A 27,737-nucleotide genomic window follows, 5' to 3' on the forward strand; every position below is an offset into this window, starting at 1 on the left:
GTCATGTTTGTCCTTCCCAAAAGGGAAAGCAGAGAAGGATTTTTTTTTTTTTTTTTTAAGATTTTATTTATTTGAGAGAGAGCATGAGAGGGAGGAGGGTCAGAGGGAGAAGCAGACTCCCTGCCGAGCAGAGAGCCTGATGCGGGACTCGATCCCGGGACTCCAGGATCATGACCTGAGCCGAAGGCAGTCGCTTAACCAACTGAGCCACCCAGGTGCCCCGAAAGCAGAGAAGGAAAGAGGACACTTGTATTTCTCAGGGAGAACACTGTGTACCACTTCCCCCCTACTGTGGGGAGGGATGGGCAGTCCTTCCCCGGTTTACAGAATACTTGTCCTATCACTGAGTATGGTTAGTCATTTTGGGGGGAAGCAGTGAGCTGCATTCCACAATTTTGCATAATAGTACTCCTAGTATTCTTCATGACAGGATTTTCCAGTGTTGTGCATATTTGCCAGAGTAGGTGGAAACAAATTTAATGACTTACATGAACCTATAGAAGGTTCAAGTGCTAGTCTCCATATAGAGATACATACATACATACATGTGGTGTATAAACACACATTCACAAACTAAAATAAGATGCTGAGGTAAATGATGTCATCCCCATTTTATACATGTCCAAATTGAGGCTCAGAGAACTTAAGTAACTTGCTCAAGCTTACATGGTTGGTAAGTGACAGAGCTTAGGATCTGACCCAGGCCTGTCAAATTCCAAGGACTTTCCTTCATGCCACACTGTTCTCTAGATAGGTGGTGTCCAACACAGTAACTTGCTAGCTACATATAACTGTAAGTGAATTAAAATGAAATACAATTTAGAATTCAGTTCTTCAGTCACACCAATCCCATTTCAAGTGCTCAACAGTCCTCTATGGCTAGTGGCTACCGTGATGGGCAGCACAGAGTGACATAACATTTCCCTCATCACAGAAGGGTCTACCAGGCAGTAGTATTTAGAACCTAGCCTTAGTGTGCTATTAGGGAAAAACCAGCTAGATGATCTACCCAGTTGCCTCCAACAGAATAAGGCAGACCCCATAACAGGTGCTACGTTAGAGATAAAAGCAGAATTCTGTAAAAACAGAGAGAGGGTTCTGATAATTTTGCATAAAGGGTAGAAGGCGGCCATCACAGATGGGGCCTCAACAACAGTGTGTTATCTTAGCCAAAAGGCTCCTGAGAATCTAACCCTGTACTTCCCTAAGCAGTGGTTCGGTGTTCACCAATTCAGGGTTCACAGCAAATGCATAAACATGATGATGGTGAATAACAAGAATCTACTGTACATTTTCCATGGAGCTCAAAGCTGTTTTCATTTTGAATGGAGGAAAAATGTGACACACACTTCCTCCCTGAACGGACTGTCTCGTAAAAGATGTAACTCACTTCTGCTGGGAATGCAGACATCCCCACGCGCTGTTACCCAAGACGGGTGCCGCAACGTTTCCCTGGCCTGGACAAGTGCCCACAGGACTGGTGGGGGTATGTGTGCATGGAGGGTGGCGGAGTACTTGCACCTTAGAATACAAGTCTGCAAGTGGCATTTGACCAGACACAAGAACATCCTTCCCCTCACTTGATGGGGTTTAATACGCTGGAATTCTAATGGCATTTTCCTTTTGTTCCTGTGCATCCTGCAGCGAAGTGACGATGATGACAGAAGCAGTGACAGGAAAGATGGGGCTCTGGAGGAGCAAATAGAGAGACTGCAAGAAAAAGTGGAATCTGCTCAGAGTGAACAGAAGAACCTCTTCCTTGTCATATTCCAGGTATCTTGGCTTGGGACACTGATAGGTTAAAAAAAAAAAAAGTTAGAAAAATGTGATTTTTAATCATAATACATAATCATTTATAAAAGTTTAAAATACAAAAATTTACAAAGGAAGTAAAAGTTTACTGCTTGAAGGTAACCATGTCTGTGGTGTTTACTTAGCATTCTTACAGGACCATTGCTCCAGGCTCTAACAGAATGCGTGAGGATACTTTTAAGTACCTCTCATTTAGTTATTCCCAATTGTTGGTCATTTATTTTCCCTTCTGATGAAGTAGATGATCAGTTTATACATGCATTTCTGATTAGGTCCTTAAAAATAGATGCTGAGAAAAATGACAAGCACAGTAATCTAGATATTAAAGGTGCTCACGTATTGCAAAAAGGATGTACTGACATTGGCACCGGCCTGCCTTTCTAGACGGACAGTATTTACTAACTTAGGAAGGTTGGTAATACGTACCACAAAGACCAAGTGGAACAGGAATGCCTTTGAGGTCTCTTGGTCGAAAATGTGATTTTTTCCTGAAGTGTAAGAATTCTCCCTGTAACACTGCTTTAACTTTGTACCCCCTTTCCAGCGTTTCATCATGATCTTGACCGAGCACTTAGTACGATGTGAGACTGATGGGACCAGCGTATTAACCCCATGGTATAAGAACTGTATAGAGAGGCTCCAGCAGATCTTCTTACAGGTTTGTGGGAAACTGATAATAAACATCACTATTCTCAGGCACAAGGATTTTGCATTTTAAAGAACAGTCCAATTTGTCAGGAGGTTGTGTAATACCTCTAAGGCCCTTTTAATGTCCATTTGCTCCTACTGTGGCTCATCAGAGTATTTAGGCTTAAATGACTCCTCTACCATCCAGATTCCTAACTGCTGTTCGCTAGGCCTACAGGGGTCTCAGTATGTGCAAGTCATATAGGCACACACAGAAGAGATTTGCATTTTCTGGCACTTTTCCCCTCCACATAGCCTGAACAAGTCGGATTTTCAGTGAGACAGATGAGCTATTTATTTTTAACAGACAAAATGAAGTTTGGGTTTCTTATTTTGTAGAGTAGTTACTAGAGAATTAGCCAGTCATCTGTTATCTTTTTGTAAAAGAAAAAAATTTTAAATGCTCTAACCAGTAAACAAAAAAAGGAAATTAGTGCGAAGTATCTTTTCTCATGTTTCAGCAACCATAGTTTTCATCCGCTTTCCCGGGTGGTTTTTAATCTTGGGCCAGTCCCTGTCTGGGCTACCTCTGTCCTTGTCCGTAGGGACCCAGCTGCCCCGCCCGTGGCCGCCACTGCTCTGAAGCATGAATTACGTTTACATTCAAATCTCGTTCTGGCCATGAACATCCTACCTGCTTTTTTTTATTTCCAACTACATTTTCTTAACGTTAGGGCTTTTCAGGAGCCCATTCTTCCTCTCGAGCATAACCACTTTTTTTCTCCTACCCTTTCCCATCATTCCACAACGTGGGCAGGCTGCTGAGGGAAGTGTTCTGCAAGATTGCTCAAGTGGTCTTTTTCCTGACCTAAACATCCCCTTTTCTGTGTCCACAGCATCACCAAATAATCCAGCAGTACATGGTGACCCTGGAGAACCTGCTCTTCACTGCTGAGTTAGACCCTCATATCCTGGCTGTGTTCCAGCAGTTCTGTGCCCTACAGGCCTGAGGGTCCTTTTATTCCCCCGTCAAGATTTTTTAAAAATATCTCAAAATAATTTGTCTTATTTTTTTGATGGTTTGAATGCTTGCTTTCTTGTAGCATCCTTTCACTTATTAAAGGGGGAGGGGGAGGAGGACAGTGAAGAATAAAGCATTGATTACCTTTAATTGCCCGTACAAAGCAAAAATTCCCAACTGACAATGTGACGATGACCATAGGATGTACTATATATGTGACAGATACAACTTTTCTGGTATTTTTTCTTCCTTAAGGCACAAAAGATAAGTGATTTGAGGTATGTGAACACTAGAGGTCCAGCTTACAAAGTAGTATATAGAACTGGTGGATTTACTTATCAAGTAGCATAGCTTCTCACAGCTCATGGATAACCTAATATGGCTGAAATAAAACTAAAAATGTTTTTTAAACTTTGGTATTTCATGATTTATGATCTCAGTCTACTTGAAAATCAGTGGTTTCCTATTGAACATCTACTTCCCTCATTTGGAATTCTCTCTCCACAAGTATCTTAATATTTTAAGACCTTACTTATTAAGAAATGTTATTCAGAGTAGCACTACCCAAATTCTTTACAGTTATAAATTAAACCACAATCTCTGGGGGTGAAACAGAGCCAGCCAGCGTTCTGAAGTCTCCCCCAGTGCTGTCCATTGTGTGGCAGCTATGGGAACTGTGACCTGAGAGCCATCTGGTCACCTCCTCTAGTCTCGGAGACAGATGTGTCCGAGGTCCACTAGTGAGGTACGTGCTAAAGTGGAAACAGAAGTAGCTAGATTGGCTAAAACTGTACTTGGATTTATATATAGGTTTGGGTTTTGTTTCTACAGAACTTGGTCCAAGTAATTACTAATTCTTGAGCCTGTTTCCTATACAGTATTAAAGCAGCGTGCACATAAAATAAGCATAAGGGATTATCTGACATTGCACGTTGCAAGCATTTTAAGGCTTCACTAAACCTTGGGAAAAATTTATCAACAACCCCACAACTGGTAAGTAGTATTCCTGTGCCTTTGTACAGCATAGATATTTTTAACTTATTAACATCATAAATTTAGGATGCATTAGTATTTTTCATATTGTTACCCAGTCTCTTTTGTTTACCCCGCATTCAGGGGCTACAGAATATAGTCTACTCAAGAGATAGGAGTTCCTAGAATTTTTAAATACCATGCCATTTAAAACAAGAAATAATTATTCACAGAATTAATCTCCCAGGAATAATTCAAGCAGTGGTTCATATGAAAATAAGTTTGCTTGCTCTTCCTGGAAAGTAGTAGTTTGTTGTATAATTTACTAATCTGTAGTTATACCTGAAAATGAGGAAAGAACTTGCCAACCTGCGTAGAATACATTGGGCCGTCAGTGTTCTCTGGATACTGGGATCATCCTCAAGTGATGAAAGAGTGAATAGAAGCGTACGTGAAACTAGACAAATCTAGAACTATACTGTCCTGATGAGAATACGTGCTCATGAACAAGTGGCTAGTCTGTGCCACATGCCACAGATTCACCCTATTTAATCTTCCCAACCATCCTCTGAGAGATGATTGTGCCCACCCAGCAGATAAAAAGAGGCCCATGGAGTAACCCGCCCAAGGCCCACAGCTAGAAAGTGGAATTTGAACCTAGGTCCATGGGGCGCAACGGCTCTTTATGGCCCACACAGTTAATACCGTTGTCAGCTGCCTAGACCCCTCGTTATTCTGTTGACATCAAGCTGGAAGCTCTTCTGTGGTCCCAGGAAGGTCTTGCTACCCATTCTGGATAAATTTTTACTAAATCAATAATTAGCATGGCACGTTAAAAAAAAATCAACACTTATTTCTATGTTGAATTCTTAGAGAACAATTTGTAATTACAGTCTCAAGTCTATTTGAGTTGGACTAGTTTGGACCTGCCTTTCTTCAAGCATAATCTCCAGGAGAGCTGATCTACAAAGGAAGATGAAAACATAAACTTCCTACTTACAGCAACTGGACTAAAAAAGCCATGTCAAAGAACAACTTGAAAATATCCAGTTTATCTTTACTTGAACAGGTTTAAAAAAAAAAGTCATGCACAGACCCTGTAGTCAAGCACAAATCCTTGTGATCTTTTTGGCAAGACGGGCAAAACTGACTAGCTAAACTTGATCCACATGCCTGGGGTGATGTCGGGCTGTAGGTTATCACTTCCTTTGAAAGTGCTAAGTAAACACAAGATCTCCCTCCCAGGATTAAATGAGAATACCTGTAAGCCATTTCGCATCACACCTACCTGGTCCACGGTAAGTGCTCTATAAAATGTTAACAAGTTAGGATAAACTTAGTACCTTTTTTGATCAGTAAGACAATATGGCTGTTTTTCCATTTTAATCCATATTTGAAAAGGGCTATCTAGACACGGACCTTAGGGCCTATGGTAGTAAACTGTAAGGATACAGAAAACATGATCAGACTGCCACGATTCAATTACTGCTGTCCAGTCAGGCCTTGGCCAACAACAGCTCCCTACTCCCTCACATGGAGACAGCATCTAGAAGACCTGGCTAGCCTCCGGGGCGCAGGGTCTACCACTGTCCCTTGTTTCGTGGGAGAAGAATCTGTTTCAGTTGCTTCTGCCCTTACTAAAAGCTCTTCCTCCTATTCCAGTCTAGGGTTTGGTTTGGTTTATTTCTCAGTTTTAGCTCTAATCTAACTTTTGAACCTATTCCACCCCTCGCTCCCATCCCTGTTGTAGAGAAAAGCAATCCCAGACCCAGTATTTTGCCCACAACCAGACCTGCTGGACTCTAACTGGAACTTGCTCTTAAACCGTAACATACACATTTCTATTTAGCATTATTTACACGAGTGTTCATTCATCTGTGAATACTTTACACTTAACTAGTCACATCTTCTCATATGTCAGCTCATGGCCACACACAGTACAAGTCTTCCGATACATGTCATCCTCTAGGTTTTCTTCTGGTCCATACTCATGTTGATGAGCAACTGTTTCCCTTCTCCACACGCTGCTTCTTACTGCTCGCCGTAATTCTAAGAAAATAAGGAAAAGCCAGTCTTTCAGTGATGCTATTCAGCTGAATCCCAAAATCCATCAAGCTTGTGTGTGTGTAAACCAAATATGGTTTACATTAATTTTATAACAAATCAAAGTTGATTCTAGAACCTTGGCCAGCTTGGCCTGTAAAATTACTCACTGTTGGAGCCGCGTGAAATGGGATATACAGAAATGGGTTAAGTGGGTTAAGAGGGACAGTAAAACAAAAAAATTCAGAAGATGAGTAAAGGGGGTTTTAAAAAATGGGATTTGTTCAAGCAGCTAAGAAAAATGGTGCTGCAGCAGGAGAGGGGAGTCCGCCAGGATAACTCAGGACAAGATGCATTTCAAAGTTCTGCGCGTTAGGGGCCACTTCTGTAAGAGGCAGGCCAAGCTTTGCTTGCAAGAGAACTAGAAAGCCAAGAAGTCTGCTACTATGCTGGGGTTTCATCTTAGAGAAACTGCTTGAAGTCTGTTCAGTTCCTTATCTTATAAAATGAGAGCAATATTTTAGGAGAGGGATTGCCAATTATTGCAAAGTACAATCTAAATATAAGAATCAAAGGCAATTAAGAGCTGGAAAGAACCACAGTTTTTATTTTACTACTTTATTTTGCAGGTAGGAAAATGGAACAAAAATAGCATGTGACTGCAGGTCAGTTATTCCAGAGTTTAGAACTTTTTCCACTGTATCATGTTAAAATGTTATTTAAAAAAAAAAAAACTCTTGGATGCTTTGAAAAGCAACTAAGCCAATCACATTTTCAAAGTTCACACTGCAGTACCTGAAGAAACCAAATGCTTAGTGTTAACTGGAAATTAACAAGCTAATAATTTCTCCGTTTCCAGTTTAATGAATAAAAAGCAACACTAATTTTTTTATTCTGACCAGTGATCCATCAAGCCCAGCTCTGAGAGCACGCTACCTAAGGAAGAGTACGTTACATAATCTCACCTATAAAAATCACTGTACACCAAGTGATCACACATTTTCTTTAATCCTCTTTAGATTTGTAAGTAGTATCAAAATACTTGAATCTTTGTATTTCAGCCTTTATTGTATCTTAGGGATAAGCAGATGTAGCGCTATGTATCAGGCACTGTTCTAAGCACTTTATAAACACATTTAATCCTCACAACCCTTTGAGATTAAGTACAACTACCATCCCACTTTTTTTTTTTTTAAGATTTTATTTATTTGACAGAAAGATAGCGAGAGCAGGAACATAAGCAGGGGGAGAAGGAGAGGGAGAAGCAGGCTTCCCGCGGAGCAGGGAGCCCGATGTGGGGCTCCTGAGCCGAATGCAGACGCTTCACGACTGAGCCACCCAGGTGCCCCTACCATCCCACTTTTACCAGATGAGAAAACCCAAAGAAGTTACATACATTGTGCCTAAGATAAAACCGTTAGTTGATGCCAACAGCGTGGTCTAGCTCAGGTTCCTGTTAACCATAAAGGCTGTGCTGCCTTTTCCCACCTCCAGTATGAGAAGTACTGGGTCTCAGACCACTATATTCAGGCTTAATGCATGCACCTCTAGACAGTTTCCAAACTAGGGGGAAAATCGTGTCCGTCCAAACAATAATCTTTATTCCTATATTCGTCACATTCTGAAGGCAGCAATTTTTTCTAGACATAATGTCCTACCCTTTATTTTACCTTAGGGTATTTTCTAAATAAAAAATGAAGTCATGTGCTGACTGGCACAGATGCCTCATGGTTTCAGTCAATGACAAGAAGAGGTCTCCTGTTTGAGTTCCAATACCTCTCTTCCAAATTTGTTCTGATATAAAGTACCCTAGCCACTTTTCCTTTACTACTCCACTGAGAAAATGCTCTCAAAATCTGACTGCATCCCGGTCACTGCTAAGCTAACCTCTAACTTGAGCATTACGTGAACTCAGGAAGAGAGAGAAGAAAACTTACTTAACGCTAGAATACTGACAACAAAATCTAGTTTACTAGCCATAATTGAATATAAGGTTTTTACTGACTTTATGGCTTTTTCTTCCCAACCTTCAGCTAGTTTATCAAGAATAATAAAGCCATATCTTTTAGTATTTACTAGACACTCCTGGAAAAACTTGTGCTAGAAAATAAGGAAGTACTAAAATACTGGTATGTTTTATCATTTTCTTGCCTTCTTTTCCTTCCTGAACAATCTAGTCCTAAAGCCATAAGTGGAGCAAGTAAAGCAGGCATCTGTGGTAGGGTAGAGGGAGCCCCAGAAAAGTAAGGAGGATCTCCCTGTGGTGTAGGCTGCTAGCAACAGTGATGGGAAATTACATACAGAGGCATCAAATAACTACATTAAGGATAATGCGAATCAGATTTCTCACTGTCAGAGAAGGGAGTTACAAACAAGGAAAGAAAACAAGAATGAACCCTAAAATCCTGGATTAGAATTGGGTATGAGTGTGAACTCAAGGTATTAATTTATAACATATGGGGCAGACATAAAAATACAGATATATACATGTTATTGTGCTAAAAAGCAGAAGTCCTCAACAATGAAGACATGGCAAAAGGACAGAGGAGCTAGCTTAAAGATTCCTCTTAGCCCAAATCTCAGACAATTTGAACACCAAAATAAGGACAGAAATGAACAAAAGCCATGGAGAACAGGAATTCATGAATCCATACCAATAATAAATGGCAGAAAGGATGCTGCAGAATGCAGACTTCTAACTGGCTAAACATGGAGAGAGCACTGAAAAACATTTTTTCAAAAAGTATACTAAAGACTGGTTCAGGCAAGAACCATCTGTGACTGAGTGCTAAATCTCAGGGGAAGTGTTTGTTTAGGAGAAACAGGATATTTGGTTGGCTGTAACTTTTTTTTTTTTTGCCTATGAAATAAAAAGTTTTAACATCATCACTGAAGGCAGACAGACGTAGATCTCCAGATACGATGCCCTAAGAAATAGGTCATTTATGTACCATCTCCAGCCTGAAATGTGTAACATGAATCTAACCATTGGGAAGCCTCTGAAAAGCCCCAAATGAAAAACATTTCTAAAAAAAGCAAGATGGGGAAGGGAACAGACTTCTTCAAAAATGTCAATGTCAAAAGAGAGAGAAGCTCTGGAAATATTCCAGAATAAAGAAATTTAGAAGAACTTGGTACTTCGAGCTAATGCCTGATCCTAGACTGGATCCTGAGCTATAATGAAAAACCACACAGGACATTACTGGGCAAACTAACAGAACTAGACTCTGGGTGACAGAGGAGATAAAAATCTCACGACTACACTCTGGTCCTGCACAAGGAGACTGCTGTTCCCGGGAAGCATGCGCTGCAGCGCTGGGGACAGTGACGTGTGCAACCTCCAACGGCTCGAGCAAGTGTCGCGTGCAGAATACAAATGGCTAACAGATCACTCTGGAGAAAGGATACAACCCCTGTCTCCTTTATACTAATCTTTGCAATCTTCTGGAACTTTCTGATTTCCAAATAAAAACTTTCAAAGTCAGGAGTTTGCTTGAAGGGGCCAAATTAGAGACCACTTGAGCCTCAAAATGAGTAAGAGGAATGGACTATAACACTGATTTGAGAAGAATCCATGAATCCAACTAATACTAAAAAAAATTCTTCCCAAAGGAAGCCAAATAATTATAGAAATAACAGAAATAGAAAATCACCACTTATATCCAGCCTAGTAACAACAGATTGGGGCAAGAATCATGCCATGTGCTAAAACCCAGGAGTGAGACTTAAGGAAGGAGATGCTCACACAGTACCCGAGTCCAGCCCACAGATTTCCTCCTAATTACAAAGGGGAAAGCGCACCTGGACAATGGGCAAATCTAGCAGACACTGCCCCAAGCACGCTAGCAAACGGAGGATCCCTTTCTTAGCTGACAGCATGTGTCTCCTAACGTGACACACGTGGACACATCACCAGGGAAGGACTCCTACCAAAATGCCCACTATCTAATTGTGCGAAAATAAGCTGCTAATAAACCTAAATGAGGACATTCTGCAAAACAGGTGGCAGTCTCCAAAAACGTCAATAGTCCCAAAAACAAAACAAAACCGGCTGAGGACCTAAAAGAGTACAGATATGCATCAACCTTGATTGGCCCTTGGATCCAACAACTTTTTAGCTGTGAAGGACATCAGAACAACTGAATGTCTAAGACATACTAGACAACATTATATTATTAACTTTACTGAGTATGACACTGTTTTTCCAGTTACACAGAATGTCACTGTTTACAGGAGATAACATCCTGAAATATTAAGAATCACAATGTCCTCAAGCAGCTGTTAAATGGGTCAACAAAGCGTGTGTGTGTGTGAACAAATGTGGCAAAATGTCAACATCTGGTGAAATAAAAATTTTTTAAATAAAGATTAATACATCTTTTACACTACTTCATTTAAGCAACTTAAAACTTTGGCAAGTAGAGGTCACCACCTACTGCTGAGTGAGAAGAGGAAGGCAGACAGGGCAGAGCCTTGAAGGGCGGCAGCACCTCACCGCCAGCCCTGGGGACAGGAGGAGGGGCGGCGCCCAGCAGCGCCGAAAGCCTAGCTGAGCTGGAGAACAAAGCAGCAGGTTACCGGCTTACAGCCTCCTAGTCCTACGGACCTAGAATCTCACAGCACAGAAAGCTGTGGACTGCCTCTCTGGAAATTTATAAAAATGTTCACGGTAACCAGTCTTGCTATGGATATCTTCAGATAGATACTCTTTTTACCCAAAGAAGTCTTCCCTTAAATCCTTGTTTCAATGAAAAATTTAGTTTATGCCACTCTGAAACTTGTATTTTATTTGCCTGATATCCTACTTTTGTAAGAGACAGCTTGTATTCAAAGAAGCCCAATGCTGTTTAGGAGGTAAACTCAGGAGAACTAGCTGAGGGAGACAAAATATTTCTAAATACTTGATGGAAGGACAGGAAGTTGCATAGGGGGCTCCTTGTTAACTAGAGGAAAAGTCACAAGGAAATATCAACATGAAGCTTTGATCTTATCTTGTCCTCCAAACACTGAAGCAGAGGAACATGGAATTGTATCCTTCAAACTCTTGAGAGAAGCCCGAAAACAGTCATAAATAGAACCACAGGCCAGAATGTAAAATGTCCGCACACTCAGTAGGAGCCCCAACGTGGGCTTTTCTTACCCACCTCTTTTGAGGGGAAGAGTACATAGTAACAAACAATGAAGAATAATTTTCCATTTTTTAGAAGGCTTACCTCTGTCGGTACTAAGTAAGAGAACACAGAGTATAACTTGAAAGAAAAGCCTCATCTCCACCTTATTTGTGGAGAGGCATGCAAGCCCAAAACATTCTGTGTATTTGCACCAGATGAGAGTTCTCATCCAGTATCAGAGGCGGCACGTGGTGCATTTGTTGAAATCCAGTTAAACTGAGCAGCAGTGATGCCCTCGTTTCTACTGCTGCGTGCTTGCATCTAAGAGATCTAGAACAATTTGAATTTGCTGACAATTCTTGTCTTTTACTTTGCCTATATTTATAAATACCTTATACTATTTATACTTAAATTTCTTTGTAGTAAAACCAGTTCTTTCTCAAACTGCTAAGCAGATCACATTCTCAAAGCAGGTAAATGTAATCTCTTACCTTTCCATAAAGAAGTAAGCTTTGTGTCAGCTTCTCTGTGGATCAAAATCAGAAGACCAAGAGGAACCAGGTTCCAATTTCTCTTCAACTAAACTTTTAGACTTGCTTTTATTCCTCTCTGTTCTGAGCAAACTGCACGGTAAGCTCCTTGTTTCTAATCTCTATAGTGTCTACTCCACTCTCAGCCCTTTGTGGCCTAGTCAGGAGAACTGGAACGTGTTCACCGACCTCTAAAGTAAACCAACGAGAAGGAGCCATAATTAAACAGGGTACCACACCGACCTCTGCACAGGAAAACACCAGAAGACAATGGAGTAATGCTTTCATAACTAAGAGCGTGCTCAGGTTTTCATATGCAAGGGAAACTGGAAAACACTCAGATTTGGAGAGACTAGGAAAACATACCACTCGGAAAAATTTCCTCAAAAAGACATGCTTCATCCCAACAAGAATGGAACTGAATTAAAGAAACCAATCTTAAGGGTCCATGAAAAAATTCAGGGCAAATTCAAACTCTTCAACGAAGAAGGAAATCCATAGTTTATCTGGTGATTAACAGCAGCAATTTAATACAGTGAAAAAAAAGCCAATTATATTTGAGTTTATGTTTCTTTAAAACAATACCCATAAAAATTATATAAATCTTAGAAGAACTGTTCTATGCATACTAATATTTGATCTATAGGATCAAATTTTTATAATTTGATTTTTATAGAAAAAAAGTATAAAAGATGCTATAATCTTTTACTGTTAGTCAAATTATAGGAACTTAGCCACATTTAGATGATTTCTTGACCAAACTACAGAGATAGTATCTAAATAAAAATTACAGACAGCCCCCCCTTTTTAAAGTATTTTATCACTTGCAGGTCTAAGCTTCTAATTCCTTTATCCATATACTATAGTCTACACCAAAATACCATCAGAAAATGGCTTCGAGGGGCAGCAGAGAGGGAAGAATGGAGGCGATTCAGGCAGCTGGAGTTACCAACAAGCCCAGGCTGGTCTGTAATGAGTCTGTAACTCTACCTTCCTCTCTCAGGCCCAGTAAGAAGCTTCTGTTACTCTCCCCCTCCAGGCTCTCCTTGATGCTGGAAGAAGGAAGGGCTGGGGTAAAATGTGAGGTGGAACATAATCTAATAAAAGATTAAAGGAAAGGACCAAATTGAAAGAAGTCTTTCCAAAGCCTCTCAGTTGGTCCTTGCTGGTGTTTTCAGCGACCTGGTACAGCAGCGGCTCATGTGGGGAAGATTCTTCAGTGAAATGCTTCTACACGGCAGTTTGCCACAGGAAATTTAACCAAGCCAGAGAAGTGTGCTTAACCCCCGATCCAGGAGCTGATCTCTTAATTCACTATAATTTATATAAGGACATATATAAGGATGTTTATCATGAGGGTTTTTTTTTTATCATGAGGTTTTGATAAACTTCGTAAGTGTCCAACAGTGCTTCTATTTTTATAAGAAATATTTGTAAGAGTCTGTGTGTAGAAAAGAACTAGAAAAACAGACATTAAAATGTCACTATTGATGGTCTCTGGGCAGGAGACTACTACAAGTTCTTTGCAGTTTCCCAACTTTTCTGCACTTGACACAAATCAATCTTGTACTGAGAAGAGGGAAAAAAGATCCTCACAAGAAGAAACAAGGCAGGCTTACACTCAATTTTTGTTCCTGCTGTATTATTTAACACATCTGAGCTATCTTCCAAAACCTCTTCTAAATGCTAAACACAAAAGCAAATTTATTTATTATGGCTAAGACACTCATTTTAAATGGATGTATACAAACCCCGTGAACACATAAAACACATGCTATCCGGATGCGCCACACACCACACCAGGACTCTACACCTGCTGCCGGAAGCACATCTATGCCCGCCGTGCAGGACTCTCCAGGGAGTCAGTGGTCCCACCGAGTCAGGGTGCTCCCACTGCTCCGACAGCAGCCCACGCTCACCATCACGGTACCGACCACACTCCAACAGGAGCCGGACCAGCTCTGACTCCAGCAGGACGCTAGCACGGTGCCTGGTGACGCTGCTGGATGCGCTGATGGACTTACGCACAGATGGACACACAGACACACACGGACAAAGGAATGGATAGACAGATGTATGGACAGAGGAATGAATGTACCGATGCAGACTTTCGGTTAGGAAAGCCTGCTTCCGGTCCCACCTCGCTAATGACTACTGATGTAACAAGTCACTCTACCTTTCTAGGTCTTTTATTCACATAGAAGGAAAATGATTCGACTTGCTGACATGAGAAGGCTCCTTCTAGCTACTAAATTAGAGGACTAACACTTAGGCATGATTTTTTCATTTTAAGCAATTAGAGAGGTTTGCTGGTGGATATCCTTTTTATAACCCTGTTAGTCATATTTAAGACTGAACTGATGCCAAATCCTTGACCGAGGATATATCCCTGATCTACCATTGTTCCTATATAAACACATAGTTCACTTTAAGAGGAGGATTTCCACACTTTTTAGAACTGCCGTACTCTGAGGTTTGCACCGAGCGCCTCAAACACCAACCTACAGAGGGCAAACTTTCAGTCTTGTTTCAATCTATGAAAAAACATTCCAATCTACTGGTGACAGATCTTTAAACAAGAACAACTTACCTAAAGTCTTTTTGGAAGTCAATAAAATACAGTCCTTCATGAGCCACTTTTTTTTTTTTTTTAAGATTTTATTTTTAAGTACTCTACACCCAATGTGGGGCTTGGACTCACAACCCCGAGATCAAGAGTCTTACGCTCTACCCACGGAACCAGCCAGGCACCGCTTCACTTACCTTTTACTTTCTTATCAAACTTCTTCTGTTTCATTTTTTCTCGGTTTTCCTGTCGAGCTTCCTTTGCTTCTTCTAATGCTTCCTGACTACCCCAAACTTCAAGAGACCTCTTCACAATCTACAACACAGAATCCAGATTTAAGTTGTTAAGTATTATAAAGTCATAATGATTAAATCCATGGACACCAAAACATGATCTCACTCAAGGGCAATTTTATAAGTATTTGAAATTTTGAAGAGATTTTAAATAGTGCTAAGAAACAACTCTAGGGCGCCTGGGTGGCTCAGTCAGTTAAGCGACTGCCTTTGGCTCAGGTCATGATCCTGGAGTCCCGGGATCGAGTCCCGCATCGGGCTCCCTGCTCGGCAGGGAGCCTGCTTCTCCCTCTGACCCTCCCCCCTCTCATGCTCTCTCTCTCTCATTCTCGCTCTCTCTCTCAAATAAATAAAAATCTTTAAAAAAAAAAAAAAAAAGAAACAACTCTAATAACACCTCTATCTAAGCCTATGGAACCTCAGCCTAAATGTAGGCTTGATTAGTTAGACTGTAAGTACAAAAGCTGTCCTCTGACTGTAATTGTTTCTCTGCGACATTGTTTTCACACGAATCCACCAAAGTACCAGTAGTCAGTGGGTCTGATAAGTTTTGTCACACTCGCCAAAATAATCTGCAGACCAATTAGCAACAGTCCGTCTGAATATGAGGTCATCTCCAAAAACCTCTCACCACAGAGAATCAGTCACTACTGCTCTTTTCCTCCTTGGTCTATTACTAACTTCTGATCTTTACAATGTCAATTTTTTTTTTTTTTAACTGTAGTACCTGAATGACCTAAAGTCTTTATTCTAGTTTAAAAACTTTGCATTATAATATCTTTACCCTTTATAATATTTATTTACATTTAGAAGACTAACAAACACACTAAGAATTATGCTCAGGATCTCTCTCACAATATGTTAAGGGAACCAAAATACCAATCAAGGTAGCCAAACTCAAATTTCTTCCTGACATGATCAAGTGATATCCTGGCATTTCCTAAATTCTCAAACATCACCTTTTCCACACTTTAACACCCCTGAAATGCTGCAGCACCAGCCACCTGCTCACCGATGCTTTAACAGCTGAATCAAAAAGTGGTTCAGAAGAATTGGACTCTGAATGCAAAGAAGTTTAGGAATACCTTAATAAATCTGTTGTAGTTGCATTTCTTATGTATGTATGCACAAGCATGATATATAGCAAAAAAAAAACCTAATAAATCTAATGGCACTATTTCAGTAAGTATAAAATAAAAGCTTCAAGTGATAAGAAAGCATTGGGTTGGCGTTTTTTCATTTTAATGATACATAAAAATAATGGTGAATCTTCTAATTAATGGTGTCTTAGGTTTAATAAAATTCAGTAAGTGACTGGCTTTACAATGTAGTTTCTTAATTTTATTTGAAGCTACTAGGATTTTCTAGTATTTTCCAGTCAACCTGCCCTAAACCAATGCCTCTCAACATTTCTTTATATAATGGCACAAAAATAGAACGTATGTACTATTCTAGGATAGATACAGGAGGCTCTGATTCAAGGCACGCACACTAAGTGGGTAACTATCTCCGCACACCACTACAGCACGAGAAGTTGAGAAGATCCACTCTGAAACACAGCAGAGTTACATGGACACTTGACACTGTTCCAGATGAGCATTTCCCAAGTGGAGTTAGATTTTAGGCATCTGTGAAATTCCTGAAACTTTCTAGGGTTTTCATTTGGAGGGTGGGCAGGTAGGGAAATGGGGCCCAACTCTTAATCCCAACCTAGTTCCCCAATTGTCCTAGTAACATTACCTGACAGTAACATATCTGCCCCGAAGTGCCACACTGAAAAGTAAACCCAGATGTTATTAAATGTCGTTACATACGACTATGACTCATATACAAAACAACAGAAGGAAAAGGATCTTTTTAGCTCTGTAAGCAAAACTAAACTAATTATACCTAGTTTACAGTTAAAACTTCACCCAACTGAGGACTTAAAATGACCAAGTATAATGTATCAGACACCTGTAATTTTAAGTAGAGTTTCATATCACCCCATTGTGAATGATGAGGATTCTTCTTCACAATAAATTTAAGAGCTGGTTCTCTTTTTTCTAAATCACAGTCTTTCAGAAGGTATTCTTGTTTGGCTTCTGTTTTAGTTATGAGCTTGTGTTTATCATCAGCATCTCTGAAAATAAATTAAGTCCAGTACTATGTTAGTTATTTTAAATAAACTATGTTTTCAAATAGTCCAACAACCTAGGGGCATGCTTGCCAAAACATTATTTTGAAACAGTTTTTCCTGGGGTGCTGGGTGGCTCAGTCAGTTAAGCGTCTGCCTTTGGTTCGGGTCATGACCTTGAGGTCCTAGGATCGAGCCCTGCATCAGGCTCCCTGCTCAGTGGGGAGCCTGCTTCTCTGGCTCCCTCTGCCCCTCCCCACCTACTCAGGTTCTCTCTCACTCACTCTACGTGCTCGCTCTCCCTCAAATTAATAAAAAAATCTTTAAAAAAATAAAATAGCTTTTCCTTCAATTCTCACGGTCAAGTTAGCAGCATAAAAATTCTAAACAGAAAAATACTTTATCTTTTACTTATTTGGAGAAGCTATATTATATTAGCAGCAGATCCAGGTCATTTAATAAGAATTTCTTTCTACTTACTTGAAGTCCCTCTTTGCCACAATGGATTTGAAATGACTAAGAGTACAGCAAATATAAATGAGAAGACTCAATGGGTAAGAAAATATCTCATGGATGGAATATAAGGAATATAAGTATACAAGGTCCAACTACGCCAACACACTTGAGTTTCCAATTGGCTCTGAGCTTATTCAAAGTCAAGGTAAAAATGGAGGTATAGTCAGTCACAAAGTTCTCATTTATTTTGTTCTCCATCTACACGCCAGGTATGACTCAAAGTACTAGAAAAACAGCAAAGAAAACAAAGCCTTGTTTTCATGAAGCTCCCATTCTGGTTAGGAGAAGACAATAAGCAAACATAATGACGGATAAAAGTGCTATAAAGAAACACAAAGCATGGTAAAGAACAGAAAGTTTGATAGACTGGGTAATCAAAGAAGGCCACTGATGAGGGGGCGTTTGAGCAGGGCCCTTAAAAAGTCAGAGAACATTCTGAACAGCTGGAGAAAGAACATCCTAAGCAGAGAGAACAGCAAGTGCAAAGGCTCTAGGGCAGGAGTGCGCTTCACAACTGGACTCACGGCAAGTGAGCCAGTGGGGACCAGAAGGCTTAAGGAAGGGAAGACAGTCAGGAGGGGCGGGAGATCAAGTCTGAGACATGCGGGAGCCCTCTAAGCAGCGTGGAGACAGTTCTAGTCTACATGGATTAAAAACCGTTGAAGAGTTCTGACTAAAATGTCTCCGTAGAAGAAGCCAATGGTGCAAAGTTGGGGGCACGGGCCAGTTAGAAGACCACCAGTGCCGGGCTCCAGACAGGGGCTGATGGTGGCCTCGGCTGAGGTAGTGGTGGGAGGGGCGAGGGGGCGAAGCAAGGATCTGGAAGGAACACAGATCCAACTGGATTTGGAATTAAACACGGGATAAGGAGAGAAACAGCCAGTGAAGTTGGCCTTTACTGAAATGAGGTATAGGTCAGGGAGGGGAGGAGAGACTTAAGATTGGGAATAACTTGGGCGCCTGGGTGGCTCAGTTGGTTAGGCGACTGCCTTCGGCTCAGGTCATGATCCTGGGGTCCCGGGATCGAGTCCCGCATCGGGCTCCCTGCTCAGCGGGGAGCCTGCTTCTCCCTCTGACCCTCCCCCCTCTCATGTGCTCTCTCATTCTCTCTCTCTCAGATAAATAAATAAAATCTTTAAAAAAAAAAAAAAAAGATTGGGAATAACTTCATGAAAGCTAAATAACTTAGAAGTTTAAGCTAAAAGAGGGGACAGGTACTCTACTAAAATTAAAATCGAAGATATTGAAAGGAAACAGAATGGAGGGCTGTGTTCCTAATTACTTTAAAAGTATCTTTTTTCCAGACTACTACACAACTTTCTTTAAACTGATACATTAGTTGCTTCCATCTTCTCAGGGAAATAGGATTATATGTGATAATTTAGTTCCCAAAAGCTATCCATCCTTACTTTAAGGAGTGATAATGCTGTGGCTCTTAACCACTGTGTGTCAATGGGAACAGAGTTTATAATTTGTAATTCCAATGGCAGCCACACATTTTTTTTTTCAACATTTTTTTTTTTAAGATTTTTATTTATTTGACAGAGAGAGCACAAGCAGGGGGAGCAGCAGAGGGAGAAGGAGAAGCAGGCTTCCCGCAGAGCAGGGAGCCCGATGTGGGGCTCGATTCCAGGACCCTGGGATCATGACCTGAGACGAAGGCAGACGCTTAACAACTGAGCCACCCAGGTGCCCCGGGAGCCAAACATTTCCAGTCACAGATCTGATCGTGAGACAAGCAATATCTCCCATTCCCTCTTCTCAGGATTCTACCCAGCAACAAGTCAGTGGGAATGTCTCCCTCCCCTGCAGCAGGGACTCGAAGAAGCCAGGTCCTCCAGGCAGGTGAGCAGTTGATCTAGGGTAGCAGGTCCAAGAAGAAGGACCAGGGAACAGAGAAGAGGGCTCAGTAAGAATCCCGATGGGGTCTTAAGGCATGAAAGACACCAACACAGGACATGTTGGGGTAAACAGTAGGGAAGGAACCAGGAGGAGTGAGAAGCATCATCCTGGGGTGACAGAAAGAGGCCAGAGGCCAGGAGAGGAAGAAAAAGGACGAGAGAAGAATGTGACTTTTCCTCCTCTCTTCTCTCCCCTTCAGTCCCCTCCTCTCACTGAAGGCCCCAGTCCTCTGACCAAGGTGTCCGCATACCCCGGGGTAAGACACAGGGGACCCTCAGGGACCAGGGGGAAGAGAGGGGTTAGGAACTTGCTAATGAGAGAGGGTAAAGACCCACCAGGCCCAGAGAAAGGAAGACAGATCTACAGCTGAACCAGGGCTGTCCTCATCACTGTGATAAGCACAGGCTTCCTGTATTTCTTTGACAAAATGGAAACCACAGAAATTTTAGGAAACAGCTAGAACAAAAATTGTAATTACTAATATTAAATCCACATGGATCTAATTATGGTTTTGCACTAAACCTACATGCAAACAGTAAACTTTAGCAATTGAGAACATCGTCTGAAATAAGTACCTGCAGTTATCACAAGTTGCCAGATCAAAGTGGCTCATAAGGTAAGAATCCATAAATTCTTTACCACACTCTTCACATACTGCATAATCAAATTCCATAACAGGTCCTAAAGAAAGGAAGGTTAATTCTTTAAGTTTACTTTTTTGTGACTTAGAACAATGTATTTTCCCCTATCTTAAGGTTATCAGCATGTACTTTATAATGGACACAAATACATTTTCATCAAAGACAAAACCATGATTAAGTAATCTTCTATCTTAAAAAAAAATTTTAAGGAAAAAACTATCCATTCATCAAGTACGTTTGAACCCAAAACCACGCGTAAGGTGCTTGTATGAGCTCTGTACTGCTGCTGTAACAAATTACCACAAATCTTCGGGCTAAAATAACACAAACTTATTATCTTACAGATCTGCAGTTTGTAAGTCTGACATGGGTCTCAGTGGGCTACAGTCAAGGTGCAGGCAGGGCTGCATTCCTTTCTGGAAGTTTTAGGACACAATCTATTACCTGCCATTTTCAGTCCTGCCTTGATTCAGGACTCACTTCCTCCAACTTCCAAACCGGCAGTAGCAGCTTCTCCCATCACTCTGGCTTCTTCCATAATCACATCTCCCTGTGCCTCTCTCCTGCCTTTTGCTTTTAAGTACCTCTAATTACACTGGGCCCACCTGGATAATACAGAATAATCTCCCACACATCTCAAGGTCTTTAACCTTAATCATATCTGCAAAGTCCCTTTTGTTATGTACGGTCATATATCATGGGTTCCATGGTGATTGGAATCTGGACATCTTTGGGGACCGCTATTCGGCCTACCACCATACTGTTGAGAGTACAAAGGAGGTGAGTCCCAGAGTAGAAGGGAGCAGAGGGGGCTGCTTACAGACAGGGAAGATAGATACTAACACATAACACGGACAGAGTAGTAAAGTGCAAGTCAACAGCAGAAGAGACAACACAGAATTCACTTTCAAATGGGAAACTTTCTCCCCCTCCACTCCACCCTCCCCACCACCACCACCAACAGAGTAAATACCTCAACAATGAGATTGTAAACTTGAGGGTGAAGATTATATTTAGCTATATATCCTCAACTCCCAGCACAGAAACTACTCTAGGTAGAGTAAAACTCAATTTTTTTGAGGACTTCAAATACCTGGCTAAGGATCTTTATCCTATAGAATTTCTCAGCAAATCTGAAAGTTTTACTAGTACGTCTTTAGGATGATTGCTACTGCCAAGCCCCAGCTCCGAGAACTGCCACAACCCCCAGTGGAAAGAAGAAGGGAGTCATCATTTGTCCAGCTGGTTCGACACATTCCTATCACTGCCTTCCCTTACCTACTTCCAACGCAACAAGGTCAGTTCATATTCTACCACCCCTTAATTCCACTATCTCCAAACTCTAACAAAAATATCACTCTTCCTTATAAAATATTAGCGGGACACAGCTACAGACAAAAGGAAAAGTTAAAAATAGAGTCAAAGATCTTCAAAAACTTGATTACTAGAATGTGTTAGAATGGAGAAAAACAGAGGTCTGACATACCAATTAGGAGACTACTGAACAGCATTATTAATCGAAAGCCATAAAATGTGCAGAACATTTTCCTAATTTTAGAAAGTCTTTATGATGGAAAATTTTAAATGTACATGATGATTTTTCTACTCCTTCACTCCCTTTCTATTTACCACGTGAAAATTGGCAGTCTAGTGTAAGCAAGAGCCTTCCCTCCCCGCCATTCATTCACTCATGTACCTAATTATTAGGATACAGACTCACAGATTCCTCTTTTTTCCAATGGCATTATCACTCAGTAGTGTCCTTATTGACTTTGGTGCTCAAATGGTCTCAGATTTGGCTAGCAGGAGCCCCTTCAAGCTGTGTAACACACTTTTATCACTTTTGAACACTTACATATTTCTGGCATTACAGAATGTTCCAAACTCACCTGGTGGCCATCCTGCCCCAACCCTAGAATCAGCTATTTCTCTGAAGGGCCCTGGCTCCTTTCGGTGGGGGAACAGTATCAGAGTCCAAGATCTGGACAGCAGGTATGCTCACTGCTACTGGGTTATCTTCACTTCAAGGCCCTTTCTGTGGACAGAGCTAAGAAATACATGCACGTGTGTGTACATATACGTACGCACACACACAAGTACTCACATGTGCACACATATCTTTTTGAGGTATAACTGACATTGTATTAGTTTCAGATGTCTAACATAGTGACTCAATATTTACATATATTGTGAAATTATCAAATAAGTCTAGTTAACATCTGTCACCATAGTTTACAAAATCTTTCTTATGAGAACTTTTAAGATCTACTCTCCTAGCAGCTTTCAAATATGCAGCACAGTAATATTAACTAGTTGCCATGCTGTACAACACATCCTCATGACTTACTTTATAACTAGAAGTCCATATCTTTTAATCACCTTCACCCCCCTTTCCCTTATCACCTTCCTAGTGATTCTGATGAACCTCTATTCTAGATTATAAAAGCATTTGATAGGCTTTGCTTTATAGGCAAATGACCCAAATAATTTACTGGCCCAAATAATTTTGATTTTTCTCAGCTATGCTGAAGCTCTTTAAAAATTAACAAAGGGGCGCCTGAGTGGCCCAGTTGGTTAAGCATCTGCCTTCAGTTCAGGTCATGATCCAGGGTCCTGGGATCAAGCCCCACATCGGGCTCCCTGCTCAGCGAGGAGTCTGCTTCTCCCTCTCCCTCTCTTCCCTGCTCATTGCTCTTTCTCTCTGCCTCAAATGAATTAAAAAAAAAAAAAATTAACAAAGAAAACATGATAGATAGAGGGGTGCCTGAGTGGCTCAGCTGGTTAAGTGTCTGACTCTTGATTTCTGCTCACGTCATGATCTCATGGGTTGTTAGGCTGAGCCCGACAGGCTTTGCACTCAGGGGGAGGAATCTGCTGGAGAGTCTCCCTCTCCCAGACTAAGTCAGCCCAGAGAATGAGGACCTTTTCTAATCTGTCTCCCAAAGGGGACACTGTTGAAGGAGGTGATCAAGAGGACGTGATGGCCAGCTGACCTATGAGGCGGATCTGGGCAATCAGAAACTCCTCAGCCCCTACCCTGTTCTTGGAATGCTCATTCTGCCCACCAACCCCACAGTGGGAGCTGTTCCAAGGACAAACCCTTGAGAGAGTAAGGTCTCATAGAGGCATCTGACCTGAATGTGTGACCGGACCCAGTTAAGCCTCTATATAAACTGTGAAGATGTGGCAGGTGGGTGCGGAGACCTACTCGTCTTGCAGCCACCCAGGACGCCTCCTACATCCCCTTGCTAATTAAAGCTGCCACCTACCAATCTGGAGTGGGCCTGACTCCTTCGGTCTCTTGCCCTCTGTGTGCCAGGCCAGTCTGCAAACCCACACACACCTTTTCTAACTTCCACAGATTCACGACCCAAGTCCTATTCGCACGCAGCAGCCATAGCATCAATACATGAGTAACAGCCAATGCCACAGGTATACCTTCGTTAAGCAGGAAGGCACTACAACAGGTTACGATAAAGATTTGTTATGTGATGGGGCGCCTGGTGGCTCAGTCGTTAAGCGTCTGCCTTCGGGTCAGGTCATGATCCCAGGGTCCTGGGATCGAGCCCCGCATCGGGCTCCCTGCTCAGTGGCGAGCCTGCTTCTCCCTCTGCCTGCCACTCCCCCTGCTTGTGTGCACGCGCTCTCTTTCTCGGACAAATAAAATCTTTAAAAAAAAAAAAAAATTGTTGTGTGATCTGTTAAATGAAAGTATAGGCTTTATAGACCCAGTTGAATCCAAAATCTGCAGACTAAAGTTACAATGTGTCTTCATATCCATAAAATCATAGGGACTCTAAAGGTCTTTAATTCAATGCCTTCCCTCCTCATACAGGGCTTCTCTAATATATCCTGGTCAGGTCTTTCAATCTCTGAACCCCTCCCTGTTTTGCTATTTAGAAGCAGCAATTCCCACGGTTAGGAAGTTTTTCCATTTCACAGAGTCACCATGAGACTCACATAAAATATGCACCAACATTCTATAAGTGCGAAGTGCTAAATACATGCACGGTACTGCGCTGAAATCTCCCTCACTGTATTGTAATTGTCACCCACTGCTCCAAGTTCTGCCCTCCAAAGCAAATCACAGTAAGTATAATCTCTCTTCCACAGAGAAGCACTTCTTACACTTGCAGGCAGTTAAAAGTGTCCTCTCACTTAAACCTAACCAGTTTTGACAACTGTTCCTCACATGTCAATTTGAAGACATCCATTTTGACCACTCTGTTTTGGACGCTATATACCTGTCAATATCCCCCTTAAATATGGCACCCAAACTGAACAAATATTTTAATCCTTCAAGTCTCGGCTTCTGAAAACAGTGGAATAGAACGGGACTCTTACCTACCTTGATGAACATGTAACATTTCTGTGGCCACAGCTAAAACTAAAATAGGTTTTTTAAGCCTCCCCAAGGATAGCACTACAGATATATACACCCCATTTTTCCTCCAAACAAATAAAAGAATGTCTTAAATTTTATTTCTTGGGGTCTAGCCCCTCATTTCAGCCTATCAAAACAATGGAGTATACTATCAGTCGATATATTGGCTATCCCTGCCTATTTTAAAATAACAGACAGCATCAACCCTAAGTACACAAACCACAAGTTAAACTAATCATTGCCAAATCTGTTTAATTTTTAATCTATTAGCAAAACTGCCAAACTGTATCCCTCTTACAAAGCTGACCTGCTCACTGACAAGTATGGCATTAACATCTATTTACAAAAAATTATGCAAGTTACTCAAAATGACCAATCCAGATACCTATTTTCTGAAAATACACTTTACCTGGTTGATGGACAACTTTTCCAATTGTGTGTTGTTCTTCCTCTTCCTCTTCCAGAATGAAGCCTCCTCCCGTGTCAATGATCTTTGGGGCTGCTTTTACATTAGCCATACCTATGAAAAGTAAAAGTGAATGATTTAACTAGGGAAGCCCATATGTTCCTCTGTGCATAAACAGATTCTTTAAATTTAATATATATCAAAGGATGCCCACTGTTAGCACTTCTACCGAACATCATACTGAAGGGCCCAACTAGCCCAAGTTGGTAAGAAAATAAAACAGGCATAAAGGTTGGAAAGGAGTAAAACAGTCTTTATCCGCAGATGATGTGATTATGTATGGAGAATATTCACAAGAATCTACAATTAGATTTAAGAAATAACATCTAGGAAAAGAGGTGTAAAACCTCTACAACACAACCACCACTAAGAGAAATCAAAGATCTAAATATAAATGGAGAAATAGACCACGCACAGATTGGAAGCCTCAATATTATATTCGGTGCCGAGATTTTTATCTTCAGTACTTTTATTTCAGCATACTGTACAATTTTCATTTTCTGTCTGAGCTAGGACACAGGCCATGGAAAAGACTGAGAAGAACTTGCCTAGAATGTAGTGCTAAGGGCTTGGGGAAACAGCAAGGTGCAGCAGCAGAGAGAAAGGGGGCTTTGTCTTGGCATGATTGAGCATCGTTCAGTATCTTGTTCAAGTTAAGGTCTTGACTACTCCAGCTGGTCAAAACCAAGCTCCTGAGGCACAGCGAGGTGCATCCCATGTCACAGCACAGTGGATTCTACCTTGCTTTCCATGATCAGCAGTTTAATACCGCTCTATGTGCTTTTTTTGCACCCCTGTTCCACAGCCATTTAGTACAGATCTACAAACCTTTATGAAATCATGAATATGAATTAACGCAAATGAACAACTTTTGTCCTGACTCTATAACATCTCAAGTTGAGAAAGGAATAAGAAAACTAGAAAACAGAAAGGATGAGACCAGAACCATTAAAAGTGGCTGTAATTTGGGGCGCCTGGGTGGCTCAGTTGGTTAAGCGACTGCCTTCGGCTCAGGTCATGATCCTGGAGTCCCGGGATCAAGTCCCGCATCGGGCTCCCTGCTCAGCAGGGAGTCTGCTTCTCCCTCTGACCCTCCTCCCTCTCATGCTCTCTGTCTCTCATTCTCTCTCTCTCAAATAAATAAATAAAATCTTAAAAAAAAAAAAAAAAAAAAAGTGGCTGTAATTTGTGGATTCAGTGTCCGTATGAATATCAAGACATGCTGCCAGCCCCAGCTTCCTGTCATTCTTCCTTTCTTCTGGTTGATGAAAAGGGGTAGTAGAGGACACAGCTCCAAACTGTGCTCAACTACTCACACAGTATGGGATACAGCTTTAGGAACATGTGTACTTCACGTTACAGAGGCAGCCCTGAAGACCTGCATGTCAACCAAACTATTTTAAGTACCCTAGGGAAGATTATTACTAGACTACAGTGGAAAGTTAGAGGACAGAAATGTCCATACATGAAAGACACACCGTCAAGGGCTGCCCTAAGAAAGGGGGAAAGATAAAATTCAGACAAAAATAACAGCCTTTCTTCCTAAAAGTGAGACAATGCCTGGCACAGAACAAGCAGTTGGTGAAAAGGAAAGGCCGTGAACCCAGTATCAGATGAGCTCAATTCTAGCCCGGATTAGCTTGCGCACTTGCTGGTATGAACCGGCGCAGATCCCTTTCCTTTTCTGGTCCTCAATTACCACCGCAGTAAAACACCAGTACCAAACGCTGCCCTAATTATTTAACGAGTTAACAGTGAGAATCAAGTTAGCGAACTTGAAAGACGTGAAACACAGCAGGTGCTACTCTTGAGAGCCTCACGAAGGCAGTAGCTCCTGTCTGTTTGCTCTGTGCCCAGCACGTAGCGAGCACTGTGCGGGATCCGGAATATGCACTCAATCGCCCTTTGTTGAGTGGATGAATTCGGGCGCGGTGCAGGATGATTGCCGAAATGGGTGACAAGCCTAAAAGCTTTATACAGGGACTGCCCCTGGGACCGGTGGACGCGCAGCTGGAACAGAAAGGGAACGCTAGGGCGCCGACCGACACTGGCTGGCACCTCCCGACGGTGAGGGCGGCTGCATCCCCCAAGCCTAAGAGAAGAGCTAGGCCACCCGGGTGCAGTGAGGAAAGCCCCAGCTCCAGCGCGGAACCGCTGGTGGTCATAGCCCGCAGAGCGGACTCCCGGGACTGCGGGAGGGCAGACGCGCAGACGCGCCGGCAGCCGACGCTGCACCGAGGACGCGGCACCCGGCCCGCCAGAGGGAAACGGCAGGCGCCGCCAGGGCCCAAACCTCCGGTAGCCCCAGCCGCCGTCGCCGGGTAGGGCCGGGCCGCCAGCCGGGCCTGGCGCAGCATCAGCGCCCGCTGCCGCTTCCGCTCGATGCTCGCCCGCACCGAGGCAGGCAGCTCCGCCGGCGGGTCCGAGGCCGCCGGCTCCCGCGAAGCGTCGCCGGCTGCCGCCATCTCCAAACTCCCCAAAGGGCGGAGGCTCTACCCCCGCGCATGCGCATTGGCGCGCCGAAACGTGCCCGCCACCCCGTCGACTGCACAGTACAGCCTCTGAGAAGGAGAGCGCCTGCGCAACTTGAGGAGACCCGGGCGGAAGGGCGGGCGGTGGGCGGAGCTTGCGCCGGCGTTGGGGGCCGAGAATACCTGCTAGAATGTAATCTAGAAGGGGCGGGGCTGAAGTCAATTTTCAGGACCCGGTCATCTTTAAGTTAGTAGTCTTGCTTGGT

At 42.2% G+C, this 27,737-nt stretch overlaps 2 protein-coding genes across 6 annotated transcripts in view; one reads left to right on the forward strand and one right to left on the reverse strand.

Annotated features, from left to right (window-relative positions):
• Nucleotides 1-3,871, forward strand: part of NCBP1 (nuclear cap binding protein subunit 1) — a 38,517-nt gene extending 34,646 nt beyond the window's left edge. For all 3 annotated transcript variants that reach the window (XM_045882745.2, XM_064579918.1, XM_045882746.3), the window contains 3 exons: nt 1,645-1,773; nt 2,357-2,470; nt 3,336-3,871. In XM_045882745.2, coding sequence (XP_045738701.1) covers nt 1,645-1,773; nt 2,357-2,470; nt 3,336-3,449 — 357 coding nt within the window. In that variant the 3' untranslated portion in view covers nt 3,450-3,871. The remainder of the gene's footprint in view (nt 1-1,644; nt 1,774-2,356; nt 2,471-3,335) is intronic.
• Nucleotides 1,571-27,500, reverse strand: XPA (XPA, DNA damage recognition and repair factor). 3 transcript variants are annotated; one of them, XM_045882756.3, is made up of 7 exons: nt 27,294-27,497; nt 24,944-25,054; nt 20,085-20,190; nt 16,932-17,097; nt 14,880-14,997; nt 6,330-6,481; nt 1,571-1,791 (listed from the first exon to the last, which is right to left on the reverse strand). In XM_045882756.3, the coding sequence occupies exons 1-6, from the start codon at nt 27,463-27,465 to the stop codon at nt 6,333-6,335; spliced, it is 822 nt and encodes a 273-aa protein (XP_045738712.1). In that variant the 5' UTR covers nt 27,466-27,497; the 3' UTR covers nt 1,571-1,791; nt 6,330-6,332. The 3 variants fall into 3 exon arrangements, 2 of the variants coding, with proteins under 2 accessions (XP_045738712.1, XP_064435999.1); XR_010407849.1 differs by lacking the exon at nt 1,571-1,791 and adding an exon at nt 12,078-12,307 and having other exon boundaries at nt 6,329-6,481; nt 27,294-27,500; XM_064579929.1 differs by lacking the exon at nt 1,571-1,791 and having other exon boundaries at nt 6,329-6,481.
• Between the last annotated feature and the right edge of the window lie 237 nt (nt 27,501-27,737).

The sequence above is a fragment of the Mirounga angustirostris genome, unplaced genomic scaffold, assembly GCF_029215605.1.
Source record: "Mirounga angustirostris isolate CCGP_5_RB_7025 unplaced genomic scaffold, mMirAng1.0.hap1 SCAF_15, whole genome shotgun sequence".
In the NCBI taxonomy this organism is placed as follows: Eukaryota; Metazoa; Chordata; class Mammalia; order Carnivora; family Phocidae; genus Mirounga; species Mirounga angustirostris.

What these genes read in the sequence shown, in the direction of transcription:
- XPA (XM_045882756.3), bottom strand. Translation starts at nt 27,465, where the DNA reads ATGGCGGCAGCCGGCGACGCTTCGCGGGAGCCGGCGGCCTCGGACCCG. An exon ending in GGCGGCTGGGGCTACCGGAG is followed by an intron (nt 25,055 to 27,293) that starts GTTTGGGCCCTG and finishes TACTTTTCATAG; the next exon opens with GTATGGCTAATGTAAAAGCA. An exon ending in GTTTGATAAGAAAGTAAAAG is followed by an intron (nt 6,482 to 14,879) that starts GTAAGTGAAGCG and finishes TTATTTTCTTAG; the next exon opens with AATTACGGCGAGCAGTAAGA.